The 14,331-nt window shown below is 44.4% G+C and overlaps 1 protein-coding gene across 7 annotated transcripts in view; it reads left to right on the top strand.

The window, feature by feature from the left end:
- MICU1 (mitochondrial calcium uptake 1) overlaps positions 1-14,331 on the top strand; it is an 87,259-nt gene that overhangs the window by 1,132 nt on the left and 71,796 nt on the right. For 5 of the 7 annotated variants that reach the window (XM_041468097.1, XM_041468095.1, XM_041468096.1 and 2 more), the window contains exons 2-3: positions 75-153; positions 9,692-9,853. In XM_041468097.1, the coding sequence (XP_041324031.1) occupies positions 9,693-9,853 (161 nt within the window). In that variant the 5' untranslated portion in view covers positions 75-153; position 9,692. Of the gene's footprint in view, positions 1-74; positions 154-9,634; positions 9,854-14,331 lie in introns of all 7 variants that reach the window. The other 2 variants (XM_041468093.1, XM_041468094.1) reach the window with 1 other exon arrangement.

Here is a 14,331-nt window from a genome sequence, read left to right as displayed (position 1 = left end):
GGCATGGCTGCCAGGAGGGAAATTGGGTGCAGCACAAAGTTATGATATTTATTATGTTTCTTTCTCATTTTTAGAACAGGCCCCAGCTGAGAAATACTTCCCTGTGTTCCCTGTGGCCTCTTGACCTGCAAACTGGGAGCAAATACACTACAGGTGAGGATGGTGTTGCTGAGTGCTGGGCTGTGCAGCTCCCTGCTCTCAGGTGCTTTAACTGGTGAAATCATCATTTGGCTGATTAATATACCTTGTGTAGAATTATTCTTGTCCTGTAGCGTTCTTTTAGGGCTTTTCTCAAAGCTGTAGGAAAATGAGTTGCCTTTTTTTACAGTGTACAGAGTTGTGCTGACATTCCTGGTGCAAGTTCTTGGGCACACTGAGCCCTGGAAGAAGTGTCTGCCTGGAGCTTTCTGTCAAGCCAACCTCAGCTGTTCCACCACTTTCATAAAATGTAGAAAAGCTCTCAACGCCAAAAAAAGCCTGAAGTGGTCTCTCAAAATGTGTTTGAACACTGGGAGGTATTAAAAAAAGCCCCAACAAAAATATAACTACAGCTAATGAAAGGTACTGAAGCAATGTATTTATCCATCTGGAGCTACAGAGCATTTAATGGCTTCCCACTGCTGGAGGGCAGGGTTAGATGGATAAAGGGAAGGAATTGTTCCCTGGCAGGGTGGGCAGGCCCTGGCACAGGGTGCCCAGAGCAGCTGTGGCTGCCCCTGGATCCCTGGCAGTGCCCCAGGCCAGGCTGGATGAGCCTTGGAGCCACCTGGGATGGTGCAAGGTGTTTACAGTGAATCTTAAGCTCATGCATTAGCTCAGCCCTCTTTATTTCCTTGTGGAAGTGGCTTGTTCTCCCAATGACCCATTTTCTGCAGCAACTTTTGTGGTATTCCTTAATGCTTTCCTGAACCAAGGAAGCTGAAATGCCATGCCCTGGAGGAAAAAGAATGATGTGCCTTGGTTCCATCATTACTGTCTGCCTGCTGGGGACCCTCTGGAATGCCCTGTGTGTCACTTCTCCCTGCAAGTTCCTGGCTAAACTCATGACAGAGTTTGTTAAGAGATGATCCCGTTGTCCTCAGGCTGCAAGACCTGCTGATCATTTGAAGCAGCAGCTCAGAAATGTTACTTTTTTCAGGTGGTAGTTGAGGGAGCCATCAGCTTGTTTAGATTTGGAATGTGGCAATAACCATTTTTATTTTCTTGAGCAAAATAAGTTCTGTAGCAATCATATTAAGTTGGTTGTAAAAACACATTGTATCGGGTTGTTGCAGTTGGTGCAGTAACACTTCCAGAAGTGAGCTGGGATATGGAAATACTTGGTTTGTTCTTCCCAAATTCCCAGTTGACATATTGGGGCCCAATATTTTAACTCAGCTCAGTGCAGGGGGGCTGAGGATGCTTGGGTACAACAATAAAAATAACCTTAATTATATTAATTCCAGGTGCTGTGATTTCCTGTTGGGACACTGAAGGGGTGCCAGTGAAAAAGTGTCTTGGTGTAGGTGTGACTTTGGGTGGGATGGTGTAGTTTGGGATAATTTAGCAGGAAACAGTTACTCAGGGTTTTTGGGTGTTGTACACCTTTGAGATGAATATTGCCTTTCTTTTTTGAGCTGAATTGCTCTAAAAGAGTGTGGTATCAATGGTGTGGCTCCCTCTTAAACACAGAATCATGGAAAGGCTGTTAACAATCATTCAGTTCCACCCTTGCCATGGGTAGGAACATCTTCCATCATTCCATGTGGCTCCAAGCCCTGTCCAGCCTGGCCTTGGGCACTGCCAGGGATCCAGGGGCAGCCACAGCTGCTCTGGGCACCCTGTGCCAGGGCCTGCCCACTCTCTCAGGGAACAATTCTTTCCCAATGTCCATCCATCCCTGCCCTCTGGCAGTGGGAAGCCATTCCCCCTTGTGCTTTTGCTCCATGTCCTTGTCCAAAATCATTCTGCGGCTCTTTTGTTGGTACTGAAAGGCTGAGGATGAATATTTATCTTTAGGGTGATTCATTTGACACTTCAAGTAAAAATTACACAGACTGATAGCAGAAAGTGAGTAGAGCCTAAGGCACTTTGTCTCCCTAAGCACACACCATCCAAAACCTGTGGCAGCCTCACCTCTTAGTTTTAGATTTAAGACACTTTAGAAGAGCAAAAACAGACTGTTAGATCATGAATTGTTTTACTGTGGCTTCTGTGGACTTACCTGAAAAGTCCTTGGGTAGTAAATCCTGGGTTCTGTTTGTCTCCTGCCCTGTCTGTGAGTACAGTGACTTGTTTTTCCCCAGAGAAACTTGCTGTGGAGTTTGCTTCTGTGCATTCTGCATTTAACCTCTCTTGAGGGCAGCTTTTAATCGTAGTCCCACCATGTGAAGAGCTCCTTGTCTGTGGCTGTGGGGCAGGACAAGGTTGGAAGAACCAAAGCACTGGTGGTTGTAACTGGGAGTTTTGCTCTGAGGCTAGCACAAGGTTTGGGTTGGGGATTTTTTTCTGGGTCTCCAAGGTCTTTCAAGCTGAAATTCCTAGTTGTTTCTCTTACTTTAGCTCTGTGACATGGAATCTGAGATCCTCATGTAGACAACAAGAAAGAAGGTCATGGTTTGAGACAAGAAGAGTTGCAGCTGACCTGTGCTTGAAACATGAGCCCTGGGAATCTGTGTGGCTCCAGAATTCGTGGCCTGTCTGTGGTGCAGACAAAGCTGCTGTGCTGACACACGCCAGCCCCAGTGTCTGTATGGACCAGCTGTGCTCTGTACCACCACTTGAATCTCTGTGCTTTCTTTTGTTTGGTGCGAACTTCTCGCCTCTGGCGTTTTTGCCTCAGGAGCTAGAAGAGCAGTGGGGTTTTTGTCACAAAAATCCCAGTTGTACAGACCTAAGGTGTGCTGCCTGCCTGTCCACCTTGGATGGAGCCAAGTGTTTGCTGCTGGCTTTTTCCTGCTGAAACCCAGCTCCTCAGGCTGTGTTCTAAAAGCACAAGGCACTAGCCTGGCTTATCCATCTTCTTTTCTCCTCTCTGAAGTTCCAAGCTATCCAACAATGTGTTGCTGGAAAAGAAACTGCAGTGATTCAGATCTGCTTTTCCTTTTTGGGGGAAAAACAATGCTGTACTCTTTTCCTGATTTCCCAAATGATCTCCATCTGGTAGTTGAAACACAGGTGCTTTTGTTTTTTGTTTGTTTCAGTAAGTTTTTAAGTTAAATTTCTTTGTATAGAAAAGAAAGGCACCAAAGCATAACTCTTTGGCCAGGAAGAAGCATTTTCTTAAGGAGGATGTGGCTGTAGGTGATGTTTCTGTTTAAATGGCAACTTCAGCCAGGGAGGAATTACCACATTGTGACATTCAGGTTCTTGGGCGGTTCACAAATCTTTTTCCTCCTTGTCAGAGAGGAGTTCAGACTTCACCATATCAAATTCTGAGACAATCCTCTGTCTGTCACCCTTCAAAAAACCTTTGTCTCTTTCTGGAGCTGGAATTGTATCTGCAGGTAACTCAAACCTGCCAAACTGCCACCTTGTCAGCCTAGGGAGGCTTTTGCTTTGTTCTAAATTTTTATTTTCCAGAATTAATTTTTATGCTTATTCATTAGGAGTTAACACTGGTTTTCTTGGAGCCCAGTAAGCCATAAACATTTCTTGAATGTGACTACTCTGAGATACTTTTTGTTTCTTGTGAGGTACATGCAGGTGGATGACTGTTGGATGGAGCTTCAAGGAGAGTCTCTCCATTCTGTGGAAAAGTTAGGAATTCTCAGAGAAATCATGCCCTGTGGGCACAGATTGTGCAAGGCAAGTTAAATGAGTCAGGCCATTAAGCAGATGCATTCCTGCTGGCTGTAACTTTTTATAGGAGAAGGCAGACACGTTATGTTTTCTACCCCTCTGCCAACAGTTCTTTGGTGATCCTTTACTCCTCAAATCAGTATGGAAATACCTGTGCTCTGGTGCATCTGCTGGAGTGGCTGGTTTGCAAAGGCAGCCTGATTATTTGAGAATAGCAACTGGAAAAAGAAAATTTCACACTACTGAGTAGGGTAGAAATAGCTTGTGAAGCAGGATTGTTATCCTCAATAAGGGGTGAGAAGTTTTTCGGTTGGTTTTTGTTTTTACAGCTCTTCTGAATTACCTCTGACATCTCTGGAGGTGTTTTTAGGGAGCTTTTCATGGTTGGGGTTTACTGTAGTGCTTTCTAGGTAGAAAAGCTCAAGGAATGTGCTGCTTTTTGAGTGGAGGAAGGGAAGGGAAGCTTGAACCAGGAAAAAGCAGCATTTGGCATTTGTTTCTGTGCAAGTTTATAGCTGCCTCCTAGAAACCTACAGTGCATTGCTGGAGTCTGACAGTCTGAAGTAGCAAGGAAATAGTGCAGCCTTGCTGGGGGTGCTGTTTTCAGTGCTGCTGCAACAGATGGGCCCAGTTTACTCTGTTTGGGTACACTCATTTTTCATTTGTGTCTCCAAAGCTGTGCTTCATGGTGGCTGCATCCATCCACTCTCAGATCCTCTGGCGACTCAGCTTGCAGGTGAAATTTGGGGTTGCTGTTGAGTTTACAAAGTTTCTTCTGCCAGTTCAGTGGCACCAGAGTCTTTCCCCAACATGTAAACACTCCTGCCTCCCTTTCAAGGGAAGCCCAAGCCAGCTACTGCCCTACATCCTTATAAATAATCCAGCTGCAATTTCTAGAAATGCTTTATTAAAGCTAAATCTAAAAGCTTTTGTGTTTGCAATGCATCATCTTCTCTCCTTATCCCTGAAAATCAGTGCAATTATTTGGCAGAATAAAGCAGCTCACGAGGGGAGGGATGTCACTGATCATCCCTGAGCCATGGCTGGTGTAGTTACAGAGCTGTGGAGTTGGGGATTGGTCATTTCCAGGGCTAAGGATTTTAGGAAGAGGTGAAACTTTACTGCAATGACAGTTAAAAAGAAATTGCTGGGCCAAGGCTTAGGTTTCTGCATTGATTGATACTTGGTAGACTCTACATCCATTTGAATCGTGCTCTGAAACAAATGTGGTTCCTCTCCAGCAAAATTAATGGGATCAAGTATTGCCCCAATCTCCTACCTGAGGACAAATTACTTTTGCTGCTAGATTTCATTTTCCCAAAACTGATTTATGTGTCTTGGTAGGCTAATAACTTCAGTAAGGTGTGAAATCCTTTCTCTCGAAATTGTGCTCGGCAAGCTGAAAACTTGGAAGGGAAAAGAGCAGGAATTCTTGGGTCTGTCTTGGAAATGGGGGAAAGAGGGGATCCAGGTGTTTCATTAGCTGGAATGCACCTCCTGGCACCCTTTCAGGAGTTATTCTTATACAAATTGCATGGAATAACAGAATGGTTCCCCTTGGAAAGGACCTTAAAGCCCATCCAGTGCCAACCCCTGCCATGGGCAGAGGCACCTTTCACTATCCCAGGCTGCTCCAAGCCCTGCCCAACCTGGCCTTGGGCACTGCCAGGGATCCAGGGGCAGCCACAGCTGCTCTGGGAAGAAGTCATAACTGATTTTGGTGGAAGGTTGAAGCTATGAGGTTTTCTTTCCCCCTGGTTTATGAATCTCAGTGTTAATGGTGAAACGTCTCTCCTGATTGCTTCATCCTTTCCCTTGCATATTGACTTTTCCTTTCCATTGGATTTGTTGTGCTTTTTTCCCCATTTTAATTCTTCTTTACCCTCTTCCCAATCCTTTCAAGAAGATGGAGACAGGAGAGCTGGGAGCTGTTACCCTCACTCTTCTGCTGTTGGCTCTGGCTTCAGTGAGCAGGGCTGAGGGATAATTGACAGTCAGGGGCTGAGATTGGAACAGGTGAGGAATTTTCCTACAGCATCTGTTGGGTCAGGATGTCTTGATGTGCTCTGGCAACGTCAAACTTGGCTTTTTAATAAACACACAGCTCCAGAAAGCTCTTTGAGTTCTTAGTGACTCCATCTCAGCCAGTCTCTGCAGGAGTTTTTATGCCTAAATAGTGCCTCCTAAATACAATTTTTTTTTCAGAAATCTTCCTGCATAGCAGTATATTTAAATTTAAAACTGACATTCTGCACCAATTCATGGGCTTACCATGTCCCAGTAAAATTGTTCAAATAAGTGCCTGTGACCCCTTCTGTGATGAAAAATTCAACACCCATTGGCTTCTTGAATTACTGTTCTCCCTCTCACATGCTTGTGCTGCCAAGGCCAGCTTTGACATCAAAATGCTGCTTTGAGTGTTTCATCAGCTCAGAGTCCCCAAAAGGTCTGCAGAAAGTTCAGTGCTGGGGGCTACCCAAGTGTGGGAAGTCCCTTTTCCCCAGGCTGAGCTGCTTAGTGCTTTCAGTCTTGGAATCATGAGCTAATTAGGGGGCTGGAAAAACAGGAACAAGTCTTTTTCTTCTCTGCTTTTGGTATCAGAAAAAGGATGCAAGAGTTGGGATCTTCCAATTCTTTTCTGCACTGGAAAAATCTAGGGCTTGGAAAGGCCAGGGGTGGACAGCTTGTCTCAGTTTCCTTGGAGAGCAGATTGGGAGACAGAGGGTCATTGTTTGGGGAAATCAAAATTTCCACATCAAAATCAAATATCAAATATGCCCACATCTAGCCAGAACTGATGCAACTGTTGAAATAATGTTGCATTTCTTCTTTTCACCTGACCTGGGTGGTCTCAGTTTGAATGGAGCCTGTTTTGGGTTGGAAGTGGTGTTTTCCTAGTGGGTTTGAGTCTGTCTGTTGACTCTTCTTTGAAAAATCCACCTATGAATTGTGGCATAAATAAAAGTAGATGGGTCATTCTGTTCTGGAAAAAAAAGCCCCAACTGTTTCATTTGTCCAAGGATATTGATTCAACCTCTGGAAGTAACTACAGAGCTGTTCTGAGCAAGAATTTAAGGTAAGCTTGGCTTATCTCTTGGAAACATAAATACAATCTACAGATTTCCTTGTAGCTGTAGTGCTAGAACATCATGGTAACTCCAAGATAATGAAAATAAGCAAACATAAAATCTAAGTGTTTGGGGTTTTTTTTCCTCTGAGCTACTTTGTTGTATCCTATTGAAAAATAATATTTTATTATAGTAAATCATTCAAGAATTGGGATTGCTTCTTATTGTAAGCTGTAATCACATCAGTTGATGGGAGTTTTATACTTGATCTCAGTTTTATTCTTTGCCCTACTCAGACTGTGGTATTGAGTTTTTTGTTGCTGCACAGGGCAAGATGCTTATTTTTAGTCTTTCAAAAAGTGAGCATCAGTTTTCTCAAGTGATCTTGACTTCAGTGCCTGGAGTTTTTAAACAAATATACCAAATATCATGGCACTTCTGATTTAAAAAAAGAAAATTGTGAGAGATTGTGGAAATTGCAGATGGAAAATTCAGCTTCCAAAGGGATTTTTTTAATTGCTGTGACATAAGTATGCTCTTTATTTTAGGGCAGTTGTGAGAAATGGCTGCTTTCAGATCTCTCAGGCAGTTGCTACCAAGTGAACACTCAGGGTAAACATCCCAGCAGAATCAAGGATGGAGATTGCTTGGACAAAGCAGATAGTTTAGTGTTTCTTAAGGCTCAGGCAGAGTAAACATTTATGCAGTACTAAAGCAAACCATCAGAAATGCTGTAAAAAATCTCTTCAAGCTCTCAAGTGAATGCTGTGGGGCTTAATTTTCATTTTGGTTGGTTAAATGATACTGGCAATACTTCCCTTATCCAATACATGTTAGGAATATAAAGCTGTAATTAGGATGGGGAGCCCTAGAAAGGGCAAGGATAGCTCCTTGGGGAAAGGAACACATGCAGATTTTCCTCTGCATATGGAACAGAAATTCATCCCTGGAGACGAAATGGGAACATCAGGTTTGTGTAGAGTGGAAATAATTTTAAATTTGAAATCAGAGTTGTTTTTCATAACCATCTCGTTGTTCAGAGCTGGAGAGGATTGGAGGATCAGTGCTGCTAGCTGGCTGCATTCTATTAACATTTGAATTTTAAACCTGTTTATTTGAAAAGGAATAAACAAAGCCATAATGCCAATCTTAATAGGAGCACAGATGAATATCAAAGGGATGCTGTTTGGATGGATTCACTGTGAGCACTGAAATTTGTGTGGTGGAGATGGATGGGCAGCCAGTGGCTTTGCCACCTCCACCATCTCTTGTGCTCCATCCCACCTCCCTTGTCCCAGGACTGGGCAAAAGTCTGAATCTGATAGGGAAAAACCCCACTGTTGAGGGATTTGTTAACGATTTTTCATTGCTTTTTTACTGTGCCGTGAAGTCTTCAGGGCCTTCTCCCCCACCTCTTGCCTTAAAAGATACTGAGCTCCAGCCCTCAGAATTATCTGCTGAATATTTGATGTGATTTCCCTCTCTCCTCCTCTGTTCCCATCCCAAACTGTGCATCCCTCCATTGTGGAATCCTGACCTGCAGCAAGTGGCACTGATCTATCCAGCTCTGCGGTGGGAATGGCCTAGCACACCACACACCTGAGAGGTGTTTGCACAGACAGGTCCCAGGATCCTCATTTTTGGAAGTGAATGATTTAGCAGAATGGTGTGGTGGCATCCTGTGTTGCAGAAGCAAATAGAAAACAACAGTTGTGGCTTTATTTTTGTATTCTGTGGTTATTCACTGCCTGGGAATATGTGAGTAGAATGGGGAATAAAAGGGAAAATTAGGCTGCTGCTCCTCTGCTCTGTGGTTTTTTTGGGAATTCCTTTGCCATTCTGTTCCCAGTTTTAAGGCTGACCTTGTGAATGAAAAAATTGCATTTGCCTCAGAAATGAAACCGTTATTTCACAAGAACACACAGCAGATTTTCTTTTCCAAGGCAGCATTTTCCCTTTGCCTTCAATCCTGTGAGCCACCAAAATTGCTTTGCCTCCTGCAGCTGGTGTGTGATGAGGTGGCGTTTCTGTGGTTCCTTTTCCTCTCTTGTAATTATGTTTAGATTTGTAGCTCTGCTTTCCCATTTGTCTCTGTTCTGTTGGACATGTAATGGGGTATGGATTGTATTTTATAAGTTTTGACACTTTGAAATTTGTCCTGTACTTACAGTTGCATATAAATGTTTTGCTCCAGGCTAGCTAAAAAAAGGGATTTAAGAGCAGTAGGGTTTTCTTAGGAAAATTTAAATGCGTGGGTTGGGTTTTGTTTGATAGGTTTTCTTGTTATTTGGCTAAATTTGCCTTTTAAAATGCAGCTGTGACTTTGCTTCTGGCCAAATGCCTCTTACCTGCTGTAGTTGCTTATCAGGTCTGCCTGCTGTCTTGCATGCCTTGGAAATTGAGAGATGGGCTGCAGATATTTCATGGAATTATGCAATGGTTTGGGTTGGGGACTTTTCAGATCATCGAGTTCCAACCCTTTGCTGGGCAGGGACACCTTCCCTAAACAAGGTTGCTCCAGGACTCATCCAGCCTGGCCTTGAACATTTGCAGAGGTGTGGAGTCCACAGTCCCACAGTCAAGCTGAGATTCCCTCTTGCTGAGGGTTTTGGGGAAAGGCTGAGGAACTGGAATAACGCTGACAAGCGGTTGGATGTGACAGCCAGGTGTGTGCCAATAGCTAACACTCACAGGTATTTAAACTGTTTATTAGGCAGATTATGTGCCTCTTTCAGAACAGGTAATAAACACCCGTGAGTTATTCTGTGAAACCTTTCCTGCTTTAGGACAGGCAGCACTTGGAAGCTCGGTTGTTTTGCTAAAGCAGCGCTCTCGCCCCGCAGGATGTTCCGGCTGCGCTTCCTGCCCGTGGCCGCGGGGCTGGCGGCGGTGGCGCGGCGTTACCACGGGACAGCCCCGCACCCCGGCTCCCGGCGTAGGCTCCTGGTGGCGGCTTTCCTCGGGACCTCTGCAGCCACAGCGAGCGCCAGATTCCTTTGGCAGAGGTAATAGATGGATTTCTAATTTCTTTCCTGCTCCTGGTAAGTACCTGCGGTGCTCCTGCTTGTCCTGCTGCTGCTGCATGGAAGGAAGGTTGGTGAACTGGGTGCCAGGGTTTAGTTGAGGTGTTAAGGCTGGGTTGGACTCAGTCTTGGAGGTCTCTTGCAACCCAACCCAGTGATTCTGTGATTCTGTGAATGGCTGTGGGTGATTCCCTGAGGAGCTGCTTTGCTGCTGGCGGTGCTCAGGGATGCAGCAGAGCTCGGGGTGAGGCGTTGTCTCACAGGGCTCTTTCATGTGGTTTCCTGCCTCGTTTCCTCCCTGCCTGGTGGTTTGTGGTGGTGTGAAGAGAGAAATCATCACTTTCACAGCTTGTGATTGAAACAGCACATCTGGGCAGGGTTTGCTCCCCTCTTTTTTTTGTGTAGTCTGCTGGCTGCTTGATGTATAAAATGCAGCAGAGGAGCAGAAGTGGACAGTTTGGGTGGGAAGATAGCAGCACACAGGATTTATATGCATTTTCAGGGTCAGAGCCTTAGGACACCTCATGGGTTCTGAGGCTCAAAGTTCTTTCCTGTAACTGAGCTGAAAGGGGATGTTTGGGCTTTCCTGAGGTGACTCTCACTGAACCCTGGGGCTGTGCCATGTCTGAAGTAAAACAGGGACTCCCTTCTTTTCCATCGAGTGGGAGCAGTGTGGCACCAGCAGTGTCACTCGAGCACATGACTGCAATTAGACTCTAAAAATAAAGTATTTGCTGAAAGCCTGTGTTCTTTTCATTCTAATACTCAAATGATTTGTTGCTGGCTTTCTGCTCACCTGTGGCTAGAAGGCTTTAGTTTTAATGCAGTGGGAGAAAGGTGATGGGAATTGTTCTGGCTGGTCCTTAGAGCTGTCAAAGCTGGCTCTCTGCTAAGAGGAGCTGCTTAGTGGAGGAAGAACACTGTGATCCAGCACAGTGTCATTTTGTGCTGCATTTTGGTAATGATCTGCACTGATGCAGTCAGTGCCTCTGAGGGAATGGCCAGGATAACTCCCCTTTTCCAGCAGGGAAGAGAGTGGGGTTTTTCCACTTCAAACCTTATCCTCAACATGATCATGAAGTCAGTAGGACATCATGTCCTATGTAAAGCTGTCCCAGAGACATGGAGTTAATGTCTCCCTTCTGTAGCAGGCTCCTCTGCATTTAAAACCAGCTAAATTTTCGAGTGCTGGTGTTGCTTTTATCAGAAGGATGGTGCTTGTGCTATGTCGAGTGCTGGGTCAGGGAGAGATTTTTGGCTCCTGGAGTACTTTGCTGTTCCTTGGAGGCCCTTGGGCAACTTTCTCAGCTGAGAGCACTGATAGAAATCAGTCAGTGAGACACAGCTCTCATCAATCTGGAGAAGCTGACTTGCTGTTATTACTTGTTTTGCCTTTCCTTGCTCTGTCTCCTTCATCTTTTATAAATTTATAAAGCACTAAATAGAATTGTACAGACTTTCAAGTATTCCTTTCCTATCTGAGCCATGAAATAAATCCTCAATATCAGCAACTGTAAAATAAAAGTGCACCCAAGCTTACAATATTAATATAATTACTTGGCATAAAGCTGCTGAATAAAACAAGGAACAAAACTGATATGTTTGATGTAGAAAATTCTTCATACTGGCATCTGTGGAAGTTTCAAATGGACTTTCAAGTGGGCATTTTAGCCTTGTTTAAAGAAATAAGGGATGAAATTTAAGTTTCCTTTGTCTTTCTGACAATGGATATTAGGTGATCAGTAGAGTTTGAGAGTAGGTGAATAGAAAATGTTTGTAATGACATCCTCAGTTACTCAGGCAAGTGTGTCCTGAGTTAGTACAGGAAGTAGCAGTAAGAATTAGTTCTAAGACATAAATATGTAAATATTTCTTTACGTTAAGGCACTGAAGATGTAACAAGCCAGATCAAGAAGCAGTTGGAAATTTTAAGTTTCTTGGGCTAGATAAGTAGAAGATGATGGTGTGAAGAAAGGAATTTGCAGGTGCAGTCTCAAACCAGTGTATTTCAGGTGGATTCTGTAGGGTGTGCTCTGAGTAGCAGCAGAAGCAAGTGCTGGGGTAAGGAAGCTCACACAAAGGTAGAGAAGAAATCAAGGAAAAGATAAATATGGAAAAATCCTGTGGTTGTATGATGCAAGGTAGACTTAATTGTGTCTTCCTAAGATGGGAGGTGGGTTGGTGGGCTCTTTCTTTGGTCCATTGCAGGTAAGTGTTGGTCTTGTTGCCTTCCCTGCCCTCTGGGAAGTCCTGCTGCCTGCTTTTGGGGAATGTATCTCCTTTAAATTTTTATACAACAGGAGTAGCTCATGCTGCTCAGTTTTCCTGTGGCAAGGAGTACTTGAGCAGTGCAAATAGCTGAGCTTAGAAGACTAATGAAGTTTACCCTTTCTCAGCAATAACTTAAACTCTGAGGATTTCCAGCTGGCAAGAGAAGCAATTAAGTGTCTGGGCATTGGCATAATGAACTGAATTAATTGAAATTAATCTTGGTGCAGTCATTGGCTACTCTGAAGGAGGCATTAATATATGAGAAGTATTAAACCTCCCAGTTTGTAAAATATTTGTAAAAAATATTCTGTTACTGATCCTGGTGTAAAACTTGTACTTTCTTTTTCCAGATATCCATTTGAAATGGCTGTAGATCTGTTCTTCTTGTCACCACCCTTTTTGGCTGAATCTGTGGGCCTCTGAAAGCACTTAAATTGGCATTTTGGTGCTGAAGCTTGTTAATCAGTCTAACATGGAGTGAAGTAAGGGAGCAAAGGTACCTTTGGGGGCACAGAGTGACCTCTGTAAGCAGAGTCTTACCAGTGCTCTTCCTGACACACTGAAAATTCTTAGTTAATGATATTTTTCTTATCCTGTGAATAAATTAGTGGTAAGTATAAGGGAAGACACCTGTGTTGCTCTGGAAATTGCTGCCTCAGACATGGACCTTGTTGGAACCAGTCCAGGAGAGGCCATGGAGCTGCTCCCAGGGCTGGAGCCCCTCTGCTCCAGAGCCAGGCTGGGGGAGCTCACCTGCAGATTGGGATGGGGAACTTGGAGCCCTTTCCAGTGCCTAACAGGGCTCTAGGAGAGCTGGGGACAAGGGTCTGCAGTGACAGAACACAGGGAATGGCTTCCCACTGCCAGAGGACAGGATCAGTTTGGCTATTGGGAAAGAATTGCTCTCTTTGGGGGTGGGGTGGCCCTGGCACAGGGTGCCCAGAGAAGCTGCGGCTGCCTGGAAGTGTCCAAGGCCAGGCTGGACAGGGCTTGGAGCAGTCTGGGCTAGTGGGAGGTGTCCCTGCCCATGGCAGGGGGTGGCACTGGAGGAGCTTTAAGGTTCCTTCCAAATCAAACTGTTTTGGGATTCTGTAACTCTGTTTAAGAGTGCACTGATTTTTTGCACCAATGTCCCAGGGGCTTTAGAGTAATTTGTTAGAATTCATTTTTAATGGGAGAATTGCTGGAAATATCTTATGCCAGCTGAAACAGAGACTTCAAAAATCTCTCTTGTAGTAAAACAAAGGAAACCACATAAATCATAGTCAAGAGGGGAGAAACCTGTTTTATAGCTATAGATCTGTCAGGTACAACTTAACCTAATGTATGGGAGAAAAGATGAAAAATTGGAGGTATTATTCATGTGAGTTTATTTTTAGAGTTCTCATGCATTTACATCTTGGGGGGATGGAGCGAGCTGATCTTTAAGGTCCCTTCCAACCCAAACCATTTTGTGATTCTATGCTTTTTTAAATTCTTTGTGAGAGGTGACACACTCTAGAGACTCTGCTTGGGATTGCTGTGCTGAGGATTTTTTCCTAAGACTTCAAGACACATTGGTCTGGGAATGGTGTCTTGAAAGAACATTGTGTTCTCTCCAGTGGCTTTTGGCTGAGTACTGGGGGCTTTTTTCCATGAACATTGGGGAAGGAAAGGATCAGATCCTGGGGTCACAGCCCTTACCCCACTGTGGTGAGCTCTGTTTACAAACGAAAGCAGCATCTTCTAGATTAAGAAATACCTGATTTATAGCTCACAGTGATATTGGGGTAATGTCAGGACACCACAGCATTAGGGTGACTGCCTTTGTGAAGTTCTTGCCACAAATTCATTGTGCCAATTTATGTTGGTGTATGTGAGACATGAGGTGGGAAGCAAAGTAGTAAAGAGCCCTGTGAGTGTGGCAACACCCTGAAAAACTGGGTTGTGGCTCTTCATCCTCTCCGGTGAATTCCTTATTAAAGTTTCAGGTAACTAATTTAGGTGCTGAATATGGTTGAGCTGAGCATGAGCCAGAGCTCCTTGCTGAAAGTTCTCCTGATCCCTGGAGGTTGCCTGTTTTTATGAAAGTCGTGTCCTGACTTGCTTTTGCATTACAGCATGAAAGCCCTGAAGTCTTAAGTGGCTTTTAAACCTCACTGGGATGTCCCCAGATGTTTACATACAGGGAGAATGGCAACTCTTAGTCA

The sequence above is a fragment of the Pyrgilauda ruficollis genome, unplaced genomic scaffold (genome assembly GCF_017590135.1).
Source record: "Pyrgilauda ruficollis isolate IOZ18807 unplaced genomic scaffold, ASM1759013v1 scaffold210, whole genome shotgun sequence".
NCBI lineage: Eukaryota > Metazoa > Chordata > Aves > Passeriformes > Passeridae > Pyrgilauda > Pyrgilauda ruficollis.
Note: the sequence above shows the minus strand (reverse complement) of the source record. Positions and strands in the feature narration are given on the sequence as shown.